The 18,997-nt window shown below is 42.0% G+C and overlaps 2 protein-coding genes across 2 annotated transcripts; both read right to left on the reverse strand.

Moving 5' to 3' along the window:
• Window positions 1–51: 51 nt before the first annotated feature.
• On the reverse strand, window positions 52–6,448 carry xkr7a (XK related 7a). The gene is made up of 3 exons (XM_068598602.1): window positions 5,863–6,448; window positions 3,352–3,551; window positions 52–3,128 (listed from the first exon to the last, which is right to left on the reverse strand). The coding sequence occupies exons 1-3, from the start codon at window positions 6,417–6,419 to the stop codon at window positions 2,173–2,175; spliced, it is 1,713 nt and encodes a 570-aa protein (XP_068454703.1). The 5' UTR covers window positions 6,420–6,448; the 3' UTR covers window positions 52–2,172.
• Window positions 6,449–7,888: 1,440 nt separating this feature from the next.
• On the reverse strand, window positions 7,889–18,068 carry rap1aa (RAP1A, member of RAS oncogene family a). The gene is made up of 9 exons (XM_068597142.1): window positions 18,026–18,068; window positions 16,484–16,642; window positions 14,418–14,505; window positions 13,912–13,980; window positions 13,752–13,808; window positions 13,521–13,661; window positions 12,109–12,252; window positions 10,831–10,949; window positions 7,889–8,635 (listed from the first exon to the last, which is right to left on the reverse strand). The coding sequence occupies exons 3-8, from the start codon at window positions 14,472–14,474 to the stop codon at window positions 10,863–10,865; spliced, it is 555 nt and encodes a 184-aa protein (XP_068453243.1). The 5' UTR covers window positions 14,475–14,505; window positions 16,484–16,642; window positions 18,026–18,068; the 3' UTR covers window positions 7,889–8,635; window positions 10,831–10,862.
• Window positions 18,069–18,997: the final 929 nt, after the last annotated feature.

Genomic DNA, 18,997 nt, shown 5'->3' on the forward strand with positions numbered 1-18,997 from the left:
TCTTTGTAAAACATATTTTTTTAAATAAGCACCAACAGCAAAAATCAGGTAAACACATTGCTCTTTATTTAAGCAACAACAACATAATGAAATTGTCTTCACCTTCTCATTAATCTTTTTTTTTTTCTTCTTGTTTTGAACAGCAACCGTCTGGTATGACCAGTTTAAGGCTTTTTGATTCTAGCTTCGTGTTTGTGTTTTGAGGTACAGCCCCGCCCAAACTCCTGCCTTAACAAGCTCATTTTATGGTACACTGTGTGGTAGTAAGGTGATGGACTCAAACAGTTAGCACCATAATTGAAGCCTCTCTGGCTTTGCTTCTTTCTTCTTTTTTTTTTTTAATCATTTTTTTACTGCAGCAGGGTTGGTAAAGATGCTCAGTGGGCTATTACTTATTTATTTTAGTGTCATCTGGGAAAACTGAGCTGACCGGACAGTGTTTACAACAAAACTGTCTTATCTCAATGACACATTTCAATTTAACTTAAATGTACATGGCAGGACTCCCCTCCCCCACATACACCCATACACATGCTGGTATATGAGCTCACACACACGCAAACACACACAAACACACACAGTTCAGAAATGTCCTTCTTGTGACTACTCTATACAAAAACAACCCTGATAAAATAAAGTACGGTATCGCTTTATTTTACAGGACCACTAATTCTTAATAATTTCATAGGAAGGTTCCTGGAAAACTGATATTTAGCATTCCTATTAAATGCAAAGCTAGTGTGACCTTGACTCTACAGCAGGTCAGATGTGTCATTTGTCGAGTATTGTGAGTATTCAATTAATTATATATGAAGAATTAAGTTTCCAATAATTAGTGGATGATGAATAAATTATGATGGGCTTTAAATAGAGCAGTTCTTTCATGGAAATTCATCTGGAAATGAACTGCTTAAATTCTGTCGCTATTCATTATAAAATTCATATCCGAGTAAAAATGTATTTCTTGGAAGGTTTTCAGAAAATTAAAAGGAAATTACAGATCCCGTAAAATGAAAATGTTACCACAAGTATCACATGCCTGTACCATCAATAATATCAAAGCTATTCCGAGTCTGGATTCTGCAGTTAATTTTTTCTCTCTACATTATTCAGACAACAAAGTATGGATACAGTATTATTACAGACAGTGCTGTCCCTCTGTAACTTCCTCTTCATTATACAGTTTAATTTACATGGAAATTAATGTCTCGTTTCCTTTGCTGCGTAAGACGGATGCAGTATGAAAATACAATTGTTGAGAGTCCTATCGGAATACATCCTGTAAATGTAACTCATAATGTAGCTATTGTTCATTACACATTCTGAATGAAGGTGCATCTTATTGGAATAATAGTGATGGCGTGTCCCAAAAACCACAGATTGCTTGTAAACACACAAATCTCTTTTTTTGTTCTAGCTTTTACCTAAAAGACAAAAACAAATGTTGTACCACAGGAATGTTGTAAAACCCACTAACAGCCTACAAATGCTTGAAGCCTTGTCACAAATAATCACATTTTCAACTGTTTTTACATTCAGCATTTTCAGAGAATCCTTCAACATGAGTGAGTAGTTATGGAAAGAATATGCTCATGATCCATCAGTGCCTGGGATATATTTATTGTAGATTGTGTTTAAAATTACAGTGTCGAGTTCACCGTCTTTTAAATGCCTCTCACCCTTCTACGTCTTCATGGATGTTTAATTTCTAGCTGCCATAAATAATCATGCATGTTGAAGGCTCGTCTCTGTGTTGACCGCCTTGAGAGGATGCGCTGTAGCACTTTCACCGAGGAGGACGTTGGGCCTCTGATTGACAACCAGCTCCACTTCTCTGCCTCCCTGTGCTTCTCTCCTAACTTAACTGGACAGCAGGTTTGCTGCTAACATCAACATCATCCTGTACCACACCCCTGACCTGAGAAATGATACAGAAACCGAAATATGCACCATCGTTACACAACATCACAGCATTTTGCCTTTCGTAAAAAATAAAAGACACCACACCTCTCTCACACCCCCGTTTGGTCTCCGCTGACTGGCAGTACGGAGAGAGCAATCAAGTTGGCGCGGAGCTGAAACAGACTGCTCAGTGAGAGTCATCCACCTGCCATTTCATCTAAGGCAGGGTGTCCACGCGGCTCGAGCTGAGTTACGGCCCCTCTCTGCGCATCACACGGTGGTCTCGTACTCCATCACTTCTTTGGGTGTGCCCAGACAGCGGTACTGAATCCTTGGCGTGACTGGGGCGGCGCTTTCCAGCACCAGGATGGTTTTACGCAGCCGGCGGTCGATGAAGTGAGCGTCCCAGGCGGGGTACTTCTTCCTGGGCAGGTCTATGCGGATGACGGGCCCCTCTGTCCTGGGTGTCAGGTTGGTCACCGGGGCCTGAGCTCCCCGAAGCGGTCGTACCTGAAACACGTCGCCGTCTACCCCGGACCCTTGCTCTCTTTCTAACCCTTTAGTTCTCTGAAGGGTCCTGGGGGGGCTGCTCACCACGTCGGGCGGGAGGCTGGTAGCTGGGGAGGCCAGCGTCTCCAGAGGCTCCTCCTTCTCCACAATGTAACCCCACCCGGAGACCGGGCCGTCAGGGTGCAGCAGACAGTAATACACGAACATGAAGAAGGTGCCCAGAGCGTAGCTGCTGGCCACCACGCACACCATGATGACGGCGTAGAAGTCCGGCGTACGAGGGTCGCGGTACAAATACCAGGCAGTGGTGAGCGCCACGTTCTCAGCGAACACAGTCAGGCTGTAGATGAGCATCCTGCAGCGGGTGCGTCCCTCCCGAACGCTGAACCAGCAGAAAACGTACACGATGCCCACCATCATGTTGTAGATAATCTCCTCCCATTTGGACATGCAGAAGTCCGTCTCGCCTTGAATGATCCAAAACGTCATGATGCACCAATGGGCCATGATGAAGATGCCAAAGTAAAGCTGGAACACGGAGGCGAACAGGGCGAAGGCCAGCGTGCGGGCGCCGATGGCAAACAGGTGCCACAGGATCTGAACTATGACGGCCTTGTAGGTCATGGATAGCTTATCGTCCCGGGAGTCCCTCAGGGCTTTCTGATAGGATGCGACCATCCAAGCGAGGGATACCAGTGAGGCAGAAGCTGAAAGCCCTGGAGAAACAGAGGGAAAAGAGACAGATGAGCAAGAGAAGTTAAACTGGATGAAAACAGCCAGAGGGGTAACTGTCGTAGCGTTTAGCACAGCAGGAATACACACGTCTCTGCTCTGTGGGCGCCCCGATTGAGGCGCATCACAAGTGACTCATCGGACATAGCGTGAGCCGTGAGACGTGTGATTGACTGATGCGGCGATTGGCCATTTCGGGACACTCACCCTGCAGGGGCAGCACCTGGTTGGCCTGGATCATGATGCTGAGCTGCAGCACCAGCTGAGGGGCGCTCTTCAGGAAGGACTCCAGCAGACGCAGCATGCTGATGTCGGCGCTCTCAAACATCATGCGCCAGTAGTAGTGTCGGCGCTCAGGGTCTCGGTGCCAGCGGCTCTGCACACCCAAATACAGGACGTGGACATACCTGTGTATCAGAGGCACACACACACACACAATTCAGACATGTCGGCGTATTAAGGCTGAATTTTAGGTCTGAAAACTGTGCTTCAAAAACTTTTGGACTTCAGACTCTCAGAAGTCATAACTCATTATTCAAAACTCTGGGAGCTGTCAGTAGTTTTTGCCAAAAAAGCTGGCTGCTCCTCTGCGATTCCGACGAGACTGAACCAAACAGCTCTGTGATTTTAATTTTAGTACAGACGTCGGAGGGGGTGAATGCTTGTCTGCAATCTCTCTTCAAATAAAATCAGTCAGAGCGCTGCCAAACATGAGGAAATCCAAATAAATGCACTCAATCTCGTCTTCAGATTCAAGGTTATAGGGAAAAAGAGAGCTCGCTATGAAGCCCCTTGTTGACCTCCTGAGCTTTGCTGGCATGTAGTCCCACGCCCATGTCAGCTCGTTCTATAATGACCTTGTGTGACAAACACACATCGTTCTGTGGACACACAGGTTGACATATGCACTGTGCAAACAAATTCCTGCACAAATGCATTGACACGTGACACCTCTTTGTACCATGCAAATACCCACTGTGTAAATCATTACATTTCAACCTCAACTGTTTAAAAAGAAATATGGTGGTTGTCACAGAGGATTGAGGCTATGAATGTATCAGTAATTGCCTTAAGGAGAAGGGTATGAGGAGCTTTAGTCAACAAGCCCAGTGAACCACAAGAGAGTTTGTGTAACCGTTTTTTTGTTCTGCTTCCCGCTACACAAAGTGCGCCTTGGGATGTAACGCGCTGAGAAAATAGACATGCAATAGTAAGGGTCAAAGACTCAGGAGGACACACAAAGACAGCGTTTCATGCACACGCTCTCAGTCTGTAACACAACCCCTGTTTCCCATCTCTCGTGCGCTGACATTTAATTCTGGTAGCCTGCCCAAATTGATCCCGGTTCACCTGACTAACAGTGTATCAGTGACGGATCATTCCTGAGTTAACAGCTGAGGGTAAAACACTGAGCGGTAATCCTCTTAATGTGCAGACACGCCGGTCTGAGAGCAGCGGCAGCGAACGGAGCACACACAACAGCTTTAATGGCATTACCGGTAATTCTGTGCCGCCACAATGTTTTAATGTGCTCCTGGACACACTCACATACACACACACACACACACACACACACACACAAAGTCCAAGTCTCGAGGAGGAAATAAGAAATCAATATATATTACCCATAGGGCTGTCTAAAGAGGCCGGAAGAGAGCGACCACAAAGATAGACCGACAGGGAGATTACGAACGCCCACAGATAAATCAAACACGTTATTTGCATTTGATTTCCTCTTTACACACAATGTGTCCTTCTTATAACGTTGTATTATGTCAATGAAATACAACTTGTCTTTGAGTATCGTCACATTTTGTCTAACCCTCCTCCCACTACAGTTCAGCTGCATGCCTCCTCCCGGCTGGCAGCAGTTCAAGCCTGTCAAAACCGATCAGATCACTCTAAGCTTGAGCACTGCTACCATCGCTGCCTGAGTAGCTGACCTACAGACCTACTATAGCCCACCATCCATGTGAGGGGAGAGTGTATACGCCGGTTTGTTTTCAGTCTCAGAGTGTGCCGGATAATTAAACATGTTTGGGCTAAACGGAGAGGAACAGACGGAATCTGAAAACAGCTGGGGAGGTTTGAGAATATGGATTTAGCAAACATGAGAGCAGGAGCCTCGAGCTAAGGACTGGAAATACTCGGTGAAAGAGAGGCGGGTACACATTTCACTGCAAATAGGAAGCAACGTGACATTTGAGAATATTCATTTCCTTCAGCACTCAGGCCCCTTCTTGCCAAAACCCCTGAAGACAAAGGGATTTTTATATTTTTCTATAAGGCGATTGGTGTGGATGAGTTGTTGATTTTCCTGGGTGATGATTGACCTAAAAGCGCGATGTGTGTGTGTGTGTGTGTGTGTGTGTGTGTGTGTGTAAAGGGTGGGGGTCTAATTCGCCCACCCTCCACCCCTTGAGGGGGCTGGGTGGAGTCTATTTCGCCCTTTCTAAGCTGGAGACACGTCAAACAATACAGCAAGACATTCTAGCATTTTGGGCAGAGTCCTCTCTGAATGATTACGTTTCATAAGCGTTGAGCATTTACAGGGAGTGATGCCGGGCTGGGGAGAATACATGTGCATGTGTGCACACACACACACACACACACACACACACACACACACACACACACACACACACACACACACACACACAAAGGCAGAATGTGTAGTTTCCACCTCCTCTCGTATCCCCCTTACGTTCAGACTCTTACCTCCAGACCTGTGCCAGCTGAAAGATGTGAATGATGGCCTGGAAGAGCCATATGAAGACTCTGCAGCAGCCCCGGGCTCCTCCCCCGGTGCCCGGCCCCGGCCCCGGCAGCACCCCGGCCTCGGCAGAGCGGCCAGCGCCCCGCTCGCCGCTGTCCTTGGTGCTGAAGTCGCTCTCCTCTTCCTCCGCCGCCGCCGACGCCGCCGCCGACGCCCCCACCACGGCGGCCGCGCCGCTCTCGACGGTTTCCGAGAAATCGTAGGCGAACCATCGGAAGCTCAACACTTGCACGACCACGGACGGAATGATCACGAAGACCAGAGTCAGCGCGAAGCACCAGTAGTACCTCCGAAGGTAGTAGTCCGCGGCCAGCCACAGGTCTGAGGCCCCGTCCGAGAAGAACACCAAAAGGGCGCACAGCGTCCAGCAGCAGTCCGGGAGGGAGTAGCGCTGCTCGGCGGCGCGGCGCTGCGGAGGCCGCGGGTCCGACCTGGAGGGACACTCGGGTGGGATTTCGTTTCGTAGAGAGACGGGTGCACCATCAGATTTCGCGGCCATGTTTGTTGTAGGGAAGAGAGTGAGTAAGAGATGGGAAAATGATGGAAAGGGGGGGAGGGGGGTCGCCGAGCCTGTCGGTCTGCATGCATGCGTGTAGCAGAGAGAGAGGGAGGGGAAAGGAGGGAGGGAGGAGGGCCAGGGGAGGTGAGACAGATTGGGAGTCACCGCCGCTGCTCACTGAGCGGTGGTGATATAGAGAGAGATGGGATTTTAATTGCGACGATAGAACTGTTGCGGATCCATTCCGATGCTTTTCGAGAAGATTTATCAGCCAGCATGTTTAAATGGGTGAAGCAGAAATCATCATATTGCTTAAGTTCCCGTTTCAGCCAGTGTTGGAAGAAGCAACTCAGATCCTTGACTTTAGAAAACGCACAGTGAGTATAAGTACAGCACAAAGACATACTATAAGGAAACACCCGGCAATCAATATCCAGTTCAGTAAAAATACATAAATCACCCAAATCTACTTAGCATAGGTACATAATAAGAATAAGTCAAACGTATTTGTTAAGCAGAAGAATGGTCTGCATATATATTACTCTGTTAATACTGCTGCATCAGTATGAAAGGGTATAGCAGTGTTACTGGAGCTGGTTGAAGTGGAGCTATTTTGACCTAAAGGTCAAGGCCCCATCTAAAGGGTCACAAGAAATAACTCAGAGGTTGTATGACAGTCACGAGGAGAGAAGAAAAAATAAATCCACACATTTGCTTGTGTTTTTCTTTTACACTTTTCTCGTGTGAGATATTGGCAATGTTCCCTCTTTGGGCCTTATAAAAAAATAGTAATGTAAAATGTAAAGAGAAGTTTAGAGGGGTAAACCTCTTTGTAAACTGTCCCCAACTACCAGTTTTATCTTTAATACATTGTACAATAAAATAAAGACATGTATTGATGTATTAATATATTGTTTTATTATCTGTAAGTAACTCGTGACTTCAGCTATCTTAACATCTATCCTCTTAGAGGCCTTCGTGTCTCACCATCATTCTGAGGTGGATCAGCTGATTGATCCGAGTCTCGTCTGCCTTCACTGGCCTCAAGCCCACAATCTGATTAGTTCCTCTTCTTCCCCGTGAGAGTTTCTCTTTCTGGGCTCCTTCCGCTCTTCAACCTCCGCCGCCGCCGCTGGTCAGCTGAGCAAACTTTTCAGCTCAAACGCCGGTGACTTGGGTGGAGGCTGTCACTTCTGCCAACAGGAAACACTAACAGTTGCACTTTAAGCTTGTGGAGACTATCGGCAGTATTGATCCTCTGCGTGTCCTGAGCGGTACTCTGCCGACTTCAGCCGTGGAGAGAACACAATTCATAAAACCATTTTAAAAGTGGTTGTGTTTATAATCCAGCCAAACTATTGAGCAAATAATTTCTATTATCCAGCATTATTTTTTGTTCCAAATGATTAAAAAAAAAACATTTAACACTCTGGAAAACACAAATTAAGGAAAAAAACAAGACAAAAAAATAATGAAAATGTACTAAAATTTAATCATTCATAAAAGCTGGAAAAGCATCTGTGACAGCAATATTAGAGTTGGTTTAGTACAATATATTTTCAGCCTCAAGACACAAATCAGAACACACCATTTCCCCCATCAGTCTATAAAATACTAATTTCCTTAGCTTTATTATGCAAAAATGGAAGTAGAATATATTATGGGAAATATGGAAGGCTTTCAGCTCTCAATAAAAAACAAAGTCACTTAGGAAAGATGTTATCTCATCAATACACATCCTTTAAAGTAGGAGTGAGTAACTTATGGACAATGATGCATCTTTGTTGACACTGTTAGTGCAGAAATGTATGAAATGTATGAAAAAGGTCAACATTTCACAAGGTTTCTTTTTGCAAACTTATTGTCACAATATGCCAAAGATTGATGTTACTTTTAATAAAACATTTTAGTTCCCATATATGGATTCAAACCCTCGGTCTCTTCTTTTACACTAATATTTCAAAGAGAAAGACACCCTGGAGAAGAAAAAACAAATAAAAACAAAAACAGAGTTGTCATCAGGCGGACTATACAAAAAAAAATAAAGAGGTGGATTTCTTCGCTGTTAAAAAGCAGAGAAGAGCATCTTGAGAGTATGTGCCGTCTCCTGCCATTTTGCAATAGGTGAAGTATCTGTCTGCCTTTTTCAAAATGCTCTGGAGAGGACTTGGAATGCTGGCACGATCCACTGGGAAACAGTTAATCATTAAGAGTTTCTGCAAAGCGAGACAAAAAAACATAACGTCAGTAGATATTCAACATTGTGAAGGCCGTGCAGAGAAAGAGGAACCTCGGCCTGGCGGAGACGCCTCAAACTCAAAATGACCTGGCAGCCGCTGGCCAGGTTGAACACTTCAGCTTCGTGTTTATTGAAGCTTGTGAAATGTTAAATACACATTTTAAAAAAGACAATGTTCCTTAAGACAAATTTTACAGAATTGGTAGAAAATTTAAATGACTCTTAAGAAAAAGCTGTGGTTAAAGTCTGTGGACATTAGGAAACCGTGTCGCGGATCTGGACCGCAGGCCCACAGCGTAGTTTGAGGGCTTTAGAGACTACAAAGACAGCCATTAAGAAGACTTCAGTTTACTTCACAGTGGAGAGAATTAACCAGTATTGTATCCCCTTATTTCAACATAATGCTCTTAAAAAAAAGCTTAGCTTCATACTCATTCTGTCTTAAAACATCAGTCAGGTGCAAACATTAAAAGACGGGGTTCCTGCACATTTTTGACCAATGGTAACCATGATTTTTCCAAGACTTTAAACCAAATTTTCATGACCAAACATTTTGTGTAATCTTGTTGTACACATTAAAAGTGATAAAATGTAGTATTTAAACTAACAATGAGAATTCCAAAGCATAAATGATACCTTAAATGATAAATTAATGAGACAGTAGTTTGATTAAAAGAATACACATTTATGGAGATGCCCGTATGTGTGCCTGCTGATATTTTGAGCGTCTTTTAAAAGTATTTTAAGTATTTCAAACTCAGCGTAAATGAACGTCATGAACACATGAATATACCACATTTACAGGACTCTTCCAAAATCTTTGGGATTATATTTTTCTCGAGGACCTTTCCAGGCCTTAAAATAACCTTTCAGAAATGCCATGACTTTTCCAGGTTTCTCATGACCGTAAGAACCGTGAAAGAGGTTTCGTTGCTTTAATTGTTCCTTCTGTTCCAAATTCAGGGTTTGACAGCAGCAGCTACCAGGTGGCTAACCTCTGGCAAACCATTTTAACATAAATAATAGGGACCGCAAACAAGCACCGTATTTTTTAATTTTTTTTATATTTGATGCATTATTAAAATATTGCTGTAAAAAGTCAGAACTGGAGCGAGCCAACGCTGCTGTGTTTCACTAACGTGCAAGCAGACATGCATTTGAGTCGATTTTGTTTGCGACTAATAAAGCTTTCAAATCTCCAGGTCACATTTTATCAACTGATGTAATAATTACTAAAAATGGCAACAATGTTTAAAACCTGGCTACAACTTTTGAAGTGTTGAGCCATGATGCGGGGCATTAAAACATCCCTTTCTAATCCACAGTCCCCTCACTGTGCTAAAACGCAGCGCAAAGTTAATCTGTAGCTAACATGCTACAGATTACATCGGCTTTACAGACAAAGTAGTTAATCTTGAATAACTGTGAACCCGTCATGCAGGTTTCCTTCAAATATAGTAAAGTATCACATGTCTGCTTTTATTGATGCAAAAGTTACATGATCAGTTTAGTTTAATTTCAGAAGTTTAAAGGCCATCACTGCCGCCATAGTGAATTAATATTTCAACCAAGCTTTAAATCTCAAGAGATTGATTTTTATATTAAAGTGAAACGACTGTAAACCAATGATTTACAAACACAAACCTGGGGAAACATCAAAAAAAATAAAAAATAAAAAAACACTGCTTTGATAACGTTCACTATTTGAAGACAACGGGCCAGAACATGAAGTATGGCTGGTTTATTAAGCTACGGTCCAACAGCAGGTGGAGCCACTACATTGATGAAAGACTCAATGAGAAAATGAGATAAAACACTATAAATAATTTGATCAAATTAAAAGATGAAGCCCTAAAACGTTTTTTCTCCACACTATTAGCCTTCAGTAACTTGGTTGACAAGACAAAAAGGGACGAGGGTAAAATTAGTCTTGTTCCCCAAAGGAAGATTTACTTTGAGTTGTTACATCGTCATCAGTGATGCTTTGAACCACATTTACCAAGTTTATCTGTTGACTGCAATATGATACTTGCATGGCGTCAAAATGATTTAAAAAAAACTCTAAAAATTGACTGCAATAAACATCTAAACGTTCTATGAAAAGCCCGAGCTCAGTGTGCTGCGGAAAACCTGCTCAAGTCTGAAGTAAATTTAGCTCCAACACCCACTCACCTGGCCTGGAGCTGCTGTGGGAGGAGGGCCTTTTAGAGCAGTGTGCAATTCGACTTCTTTTTTGTCTTCTTTTCCATCGGCGTTTTCCTGTTGATCTGTCTCACCAGATCATAGAAAATCTAAGAAAAGAAAAACGGGGGGAAAAGTTCATTGGTCTCAACATTTCAGCGGTGACAGAACTAATATCTTCAAGTTGGAGTGTTTCTCGGCACATAAGTCACATCAGAGAATAAATGCTGAAAACATATGAAGAGAGTGAACTACATAGTGCTGAGTTGGAGACAAAGACCATTTAACTGTTTTTGTTATATATTTTTTGGTTGTTTTCTTATGTTGTGCAGGCCTGAAACAATGGCTCAATGACACACTGGAGCATAACCCCCCCAACACCATGAAAACACGAGCACATAGCTTCAGTGGTTCTGCTGCTCGATTGCAAGTTACAACCCGTAACTTACCGCAGCCAACAGTTTGCTCGCTAACAGTATACCGGGACAAACTCTTAGGAGAGGGCGGGGCTTCATCATCCGTGTCAATGTGCTCCGTGTTTTACCCGCCTTCCCTCATTCATGTGTGCATGACAGCGGGCCTGCATGTGTGTGTGTTCCAGTTAAACTTGTGGTCTCCGGCACCAAATCTGTGGCTCTTAAATAATGGATTTATGGTTTTCAGTCCTGGCAAATGTATTTTCGTTTCACCATCAGAATTTAATCAAGTCGGAAAATATTTAGAAAGTTTTTGAAGTTCTCATTTACATTCTGTGTGTGATTGAAATGAAAGGTTGAATTCTGCCTTCGCAAAATATGCCGAGGTTACATTTTTAAGCCGATTGGCGTGGAAGTCAGTTTCACCATGGTGAGCGTGACATTAAAAACAAGAAGATCAACCAGCTGGTTCCTGTTTAGCTACATCAGCAATGAGAGAGAATGAGCTGTGCACAAGACAAGGAGTGTCGGTGTCTCACGCCACTGTCAAGATATTTCAATGGAAATGCATTCAATGCACAAGTTTTTTTTATATTCCATGTATTTTGATACAATCAAAGTGTTTGTGCAGTTTAAGACAGAACTGTTTAAATTGTCCACTAGCTTAATAATGAAAATAGTTGCTGCCCCAATACCCAGCAAGATGATTGAGTGTCTTTTGAACTTTCCGTCTGATCAAAAACAACACATCCTCATGCATGTTTTTTCCCCCCCAGTGTGTCGAACCATTCATGACAAACAAGCGCATCCATATTCTGTGTACCGCTTCACCCCGAAGAGTGGCCGCACTTACCTCATTAACATTGATCTTTGATTTAGCTGAAGACTCTAAAAAGGCACAGTTGTTCCACTGGCGGGCCAGGTTGTGACCCTGCTCCTTTCCAACCACACGCTCGTCCTCCAGGTCACATTTGTTTCCCACCAGGATCATTGGAACCTGATTAACGGAAAATGTTGAAAAGGTTTGAGTTTTCAGGCAATATCATATAGCATTAAAATGTTTACATGGCCAAATATGTATGATTCACTTAGTTTATGATCTTATATACACACAGTAGATGCAGAATAATATTTAGTGAGCCTTGAATCAAGAAACAAGACCATCAAGTAACCTGCTATGAATAAATAAAGCACACACACAGCATGCTGCACGTCCTCTCTCTAAATCAAGACCGGAAGTGGCAGAAAGCATCAAACAGCTCTGACATTTACATCCTGTCACAAAGTTCCTGCCCCCTCCTCCCATTCGCTCTGCCCTCTCTCCCACAGAGCCGACTAATGAGAGAGCGATGAGCCCGAGAGGCGACACGGGACGATTTTACAGAGAAACACCGATAAAGGTCATCACTGAGGAGAACCTGTGCACACACGAGGAGGTGCATTACAGAGGAGCGGCTGAGAAATGAGGTCACCTGTACTACAAGAAGAAACACTAACGCCATCAGAAGAAAAACACGCGGCTCCAAAGTTAAGTTCTTTATTTTGTGTTATTTATTCTCTTGTGTCATCTTGTTTATATTTATGTTCTCAGTTCCATATTTTATTCATCATATTTCTTTTTCTTTTGGCAACACACGAGTATAGAGAGGTGCAGAGAGAGTCCATTACCATAATTGTATGTATATTGTAATTTAAGAGGTGCTGGTTTATTTACATGATAGCATCTATCATTTCAGTTATATAAATATTTCAATTTCAAATATCTATTAACAATAATACTGGTATATGGCAATACCCCTATATGTATAAATACATGTCTCTTTATTTTTCACATGTGTGAACATGCTTGTTCTAATTTCCCCAAGGGGATTAATACAAAGTGTAGGTTTCTTAATCGCAGATCTGTTTCTCAACTTTAGAGAAAACAGGCTCACATTGATTAAACTAAACGTTGGATTATCTAATTACGATGTCACAAAACTGACAATCTTCACCTTTATTGATTAATCATATGCATATTTGTTCAAAAAGGTTGATGGTTTCAGCTTTTCAAATGTGAGATTTTGTTGCTTTTCCACATGTTGCATTATAGCAATTTTATAAAAATAGACAGAAAACAGTAATTTAATGTAACACGACAGTTGCCATGCCATCCCTGTTATTAAAACACAAACACCCACGTCATTGACTAAAATATCTGTGTAAAAGACAACAGTATGGTGAAAAATAAATAAAAGTATCTTTTAAAAAAGGTATAACACTCACGTCCTCAGTGTCCTTTACTCGCAGGATCTGTTCCCGGAGGTCCTGTAGGTCATTAAATGTCGACTGCGCAGTTATGGAGTACACCAAAGCAAAGCCTTGGCCATTCTTCATGTACAGGTCCCTCATGGCCGTGAACTGCTCCTACAGATCAAAACCAGAGGAGGAGCCATCAGCAACGTGTTTATATTTATCTTCCCTCTATATCTGATGCCCGTGTCTGACTTGACTTACTGTTCCAGCCGTGTCAAGGATTTCAAGCATACATTGCTGCCCGTCGACCTCCACTTGCTGTTGGGAGAAAAAACATGCACATTTTTCTTATAAGAAACTTGGAGGCATTTAAACAGCTAACCACACAGTTGCATTGAGACCAGTGTGTTTCTGAGCCTACCTTTCTGTAGGAGTCTTCTATTGTGGGGTCGTACTTCTCCACAAAAATTCCTTGCACAAATTGGACTGTCTGAAATGGACAAATGGAACGGGGGAAAAAGACAGTATATCAATGATAAAAAAAAAACTTGCACCGGCCAATTCATTTCCCAAAACATAAAAACACAATAAAAATATAACAATTCCTTTCCAACAAGAGACCACTTTAATTTCTTAACAAGGATAATTTACACTCTTGTGGCTGCACAAGCCTCGACTCAGGCAAAGTCGTGCATCATAGTCTCTTAAATTTATTGTGGCCTGTTGAAATATTGCATCCCAGAATATACTAACCGCAGAATATTATTATGTACCACAATGCAGTTTTTGTAGCACAAAAGAAGCTTAAAAACAATTGCTCTTCTTTTATATTCTATTGAGCACTACTTTAGTGTAAATTGCATCATAACAATGTCAATAACACCATTTTACTACAAAAATGCATTCACACCAGCAGACATTACTCACTAGTGCTGATTTTCCCACGCCACCTGATCCCAGCACCACAAGCTTGTACTCGCGCATGGTGGGCAACTTCACTGGACAGCACAAGGGTCTGTGGAGGGACATGGCGGATGATAAAGTGAGACAGAGGATTGTGACGTTGTTAGCAACAGAAAAATAACCAGCGCAGCTTGCTGAATGGAACCACGTTTAAGTACATTGAAAGCAACTTAAAACAAATTCCTTGCACAAACAAACAAATAAACTGGCCAAGTAAACATAGATGGCCAGTAAAGAGGATTACGATTCCGTTTGAAATGAAGGACTAAGCTTATATAAGAGTGAACACCGTGTCAGAACAGTGCCTACAACAATACAAAATCACCACTGACATCAGCAGATTAAAATGCATTTGCGCTGCCAAAAAAAAAAGAGAGCTTTCTTTCCCACCCACTACCATGGGACCTCAGCTGTCACAGCGACAGGCGTCGCCTCAAAACAGAAAAGAAAGAAGCAGGAAGAGCCTAAGGAAATCAAAGACATGCTCCTTAACTCCAGAGATCCAGACTGGTGTATCAAGTAGCAACAATGGCATTTAACAACAATCAAGTGGCTTTTTTAGTAAAAACTTGCAACGATTGAACAAAAAGATGTAATTTCGAGCCATGGACTCAAGTGAAAAGTTCAATAGAGCCTAAAAATGTGAGTCAGTGTCAGGAACCTAAGAGCTCCAGTGCCACAAATAACTTCATCTCATAATACAGAGGCGCAAGGGCACAGACAATGACCCATCATCAACTCCATCTGCCTCAAATAGTTCAAAGAAGAAGTGGCCTAGAAAATATGAAGAGTCAGAAGAACTCTCACTGGCATGAAAATGTTTCCGGTGAAGACATTTCTTAAAACAATCCATTACCATCCAGGGGACTTTATGGCTGCTGCCAATTGCATCATAAACCTCTTGAGTAATACAGAAGGCTTGTCTTCTGTTGTGTAATTTTCAGAACTTTTTTTTGTTTTGCGTTTAGTTTTCTTGCGTGACTAAACGCTGGGAGAGTCACAAACCTAACACTGATAATCAAACAGTTCAGAGAAAGCATGAGCAGATCTGCCTAATTTGCGTACTTTGACAGATCTGACTAAAGGGAAGAATTTCCATTTTGAAGTTTATCAAAGAATTCAGATTTTGAAAAGTTAAAGATCAGAGATAATGAGTGGCAAAAAAAAATATATGGGGTAGCTGGAATCTAATAACAATACCGTTCACAAACATGTACAGAGGTAAATATAGTGTAAGTTTTAAATATTGCTTTTTAAATGATATTCTGAAACGCAAATGCCATCTTCATTTGATGTACAAAATGTCAAAGGGGTGATGCACACTAAAATCTCATTTACGAAGCTCTTTGAATCTACTAATCATACTAGGTCTGTTGGACATTTGCCAAACGTTGAGACAAACAATACAAAAAAACACTCTGTGACACTTGACCGACATTTGCAATTCTAACTAGGACGTATGAAGCACCACCAGAAACCCACAGTGAGACCGGCACACGAGACACTCTACAAAGAGCCATTGTAATGATCCTCCTCTGCTCAAGTACACCATACAAACAGAAAATGGAGATCAGAGGGTGCATGCATGACCACTGCAGTGAAATCATTACCATGGCAAGGGGGTGCACAGAGGGCGACGCCATCGTGTGCCTGATGCTTTTGTTCTCCGACATTTTACGTGTTTAAAAATGAAAATGTTTGTCGGTGTCACAACTTGCTTCTTAGCCCTGACATCAGATAAGAAAGCGCAGCCTTCACACGATTAGATATGAGCCTGGACGCAAACATTTCAAGTATTGAACACTTGAGCTGACAACCTTCACCAAACCTACTCGTAGACATTTGCTGGTTTTGTCGACGAAAGCCTCTCATTGGTGCTAACTAAAAATCACTTTACCCCACATTCCTGATCACGAAGTGAAATGTAAACATCCATCCCAGTTTAGAAATGGACACAAAAGACTATTTTGCTCAAAATATATGCAGCAAAGCAAAAAGCAGACTGATGCTGAGAAAACAGCTTAACCTACTGTGTACACGGCTGCTGCAGATGTCAACTGCCTCTACATCTGGGGAGGGGAGGGCACCAGCAGATCCTCAGGTACAAGGATGTCAGCGGGCAGATGCTGAGCGTTGGTTGGGAACCAGGAGACGAGACTACACCGAACTGTTTGGACAGGAACCTGGCCCTGAATTAAACCAAATATTGAAGTGTTTACAGTCAGCCTTGTTGAAACTGGATTAATTCAAAACAAAACTGCATTGTTTGCTATGTGCTTATAAAGTAGGACAAATGAGAAAATGCAATTACAACATTTGACACCAGAGCCAATTGGAAAAAGTTAAATTAGAAGAATTATTAAAATCATCTGCTGTGCAGTGTTTGCTCATTCATCCAGCGTTATGATGCTACTGCTGTTCTGGGATGACTTCAAGTGTTGCATGGGTCTACTTTATCACCAGGAGGCGAGTTGTCACATGTTACATAAACGAGAAACCTGTTGCTGATCAACATAGTTAAAAAACAACAACATGATCGTCTAAAACATTCATTACAAGGCTGGTGGACATGTGTAACTGGGCGACTCTTAAATTCAGTGTGTCAGAGTCCAGAGGGTCCATAGATTTTAACAAACACGCTTTTGATGTAACTATTTAATCAAACTTTTTAAAAAAAATAGTATTTAGTGAAAAAAAACGACGCCTTCATTTGATAATCGAGAAACGAAAGTGCTATATCGTCAATGAAAACAGTTAACTAATAGGACATTACTTATGTGACAACTTAAAGCGAAACGTTGGTTGGTTTCCAGAGGAAGGGTGTGGCTGAGAGGCTCAACGCAGCAGACCGACACCGTTTAAAAACGACCAGCCAAAGCTTAAAATCACGTATTGATGGATCAACACATCGCAAATAAGAATTTAACTTCGAGTGAAAGAAGTCGTTTTAAGAAGTATCCTTATTACCAAATATTAGCACTCAGCTAGCAACGCTTGGTAAACGCGAGCTAACATCCCTATTAGCTTAGAGAGAGGAAAGACGAGCTGTGCACCACAACACACACTTAACTAATGCTGACTGGGGACAGAAATAACACGCGACGTCTCGGTTTGACGTTGGTCCAGTCTGACAAACAATAAACTCAACTTAAAGACCTAACGGGTCAATATACATGTTTAGCTAACACTGTTAGCTAGTCAATTAGCATTCAACTGAACTCTCAAAACTTGCCTTTACATTAATCTGGCTAATTGTTTTGTTGAGCTTTTGTTAACGGGTGGATACACCACTCGATATCTGAACGCTAGTGAGATACAACCGGGCATTAAGATACTTGCATTATAAACAGTTCGTCCCGATAGCTCGTCAGCTAGCGTTAACTCGTCGTTAGCTGGTGTTAGCCTGGAAGCTAAAGCTACTTCACGTTTAGCTGTATTGGGGCATGTTAGTGTCTCATCGAAGACGATGACATTTTAGAAACGGATCAATAAACCAAACGAGTCACATAACTTGATAACTAGCAACACAATTAGCTAATGAAGGTACGGGTGGAGCTTCATGATAGACTCACCGTGTTCCGCCGTGTGTGCGCACTCTCACGGTGTGAATGTGCCAAAGTACGGAAGCATCGGAGCAGAGGCTGCTGATTGGACGAGGATCAGCCAATCACAGCTGTCCAGGTTAAGGCACAATTTAATTAAACCTCTTCAGTTCAAGTCGTGTTTTTATTTATAGCACATTTCATAGACATAAAGTGTAGACTTAATGTGCTTCAAAATTATGAGGAAAGAGCAAATACATATGATATGAACATAATGAAAATAAAAGGGAATGAGATATGATTGTTACTTTTAAAAAAAAATGGTATTACTAATATTACTGATTCTAAAATAACAATTTTACCCTTCAACCACACATTCTAAACTTTACTGAAAGTTTTCAAATAAGATGGGGTTTAGTCTGTTTAATAAAAAAAAGGACCATGTGGCCACTTACTTCATGTGGTTCAGAATTCCAGGGAGTCGGACCATAAGGACACCATACGCAGATTAAGCATTTATACCAGTTATAATGAAGAGATGCTGTAAATTCTTTTGTTCCTAAGTTCACTTCAAGAAGAAGTATTGTAACAATCCTACCAAAGATGATTCACATGAAGCAAAGCATGGGGACTGTTAAGCAGTGAGTTTCAGCTATATTAGTTTTTCCATTATAGGCAACTATTGTTTGTTGTTTTTAGAGTCATTTCATTATCTGGTCCTTACATCTGGCTTGCTTTGCTTTTCTTGTTTGTTTTTTGTTTTTTTGTCGGAGCTAATGAAGATCAATATAAAGAATAAATGAAAATATAAATTAATGATAATCCTTTTAACACTGATCAGGAAATAAAACTTTTCAAAGTAAAAGCCATTTTCTGTATTGATTACTTGACACTTCAAGGACATTTAGATAATAGTGTGGTATATACTTTCAAAGACACCTTATATACTATAATACTTCCCCCACCACTGGTAAACCTCGTCACGTCCATCCAACACAACCG

Source organism: Clinocottus analis, unplaced genomic scaffold (genome assembly GCF_023055335.1).
Source record: "Clinocottus analis isolate CAN_PGR_092001 unplaced genomic scaffold, fCliAna1.0.p SCAF_4, whole genome shotgun sequence".
Taxonomy (NCBI): Eukaryota; Metazoa; Chordata; class Actinopteri; order Perciformes; family Cottidae; genus Clinocottus; species Clinocottus analis.

What these genes read in the sequence shown, in the direction of transcription:
- rap1aa (XM_068597142.1), bottom strand. Translation starts at nt 14,474, where the DNA reads ATGCGCGAGTACAAGCTTGTGGTGCTGGGATCAGGTGGCGTGGGAAAA. An exon ending in GAGTAAAGGACACTGAGGAC is followed by an intron (nt 12,253 to 13,520) that starts GTGAGTGTTATA and finishes TCCGTTAATCAG; the next exon opens with GTTCCAATGATCCTGGTGGG. An exon ending in CAAAGATCAATGTTAATGAG is followed by an intron (nt 10,950 to 12,108) that starts GTAAGTGCGGCC and finishes TTCTTTTCTTAG; the next exon opens with ATTTTCTATGATCTGGTGAG.
- xkr7a (XM_068598602.1), bottom strand. Translation starts at nt 6,419, where the DNA reads ATGGCCGCGAAATCTGATGGTGCACCCGTCTCTCTACGAAACGAAATC. An exon ending in CAGCTGGCACAGGTCTGGAG is followed by an intron (nt 3,552 to 5,862) that starts GTAAGAGTCTGA and finishes TCTGATACACAG; the next exon opens with GTATGTCCACGTCCTGTATT. An exon ending in CCAGGTGCTGCCCCTGCAGG is followed by an intron (nt 3,129 to 3,351) that starts GTGAGTGTCCCG and finishes CTGTTTCTCCAG; the next exon opens with GGCTTTCAGCTTCTGCCTCA.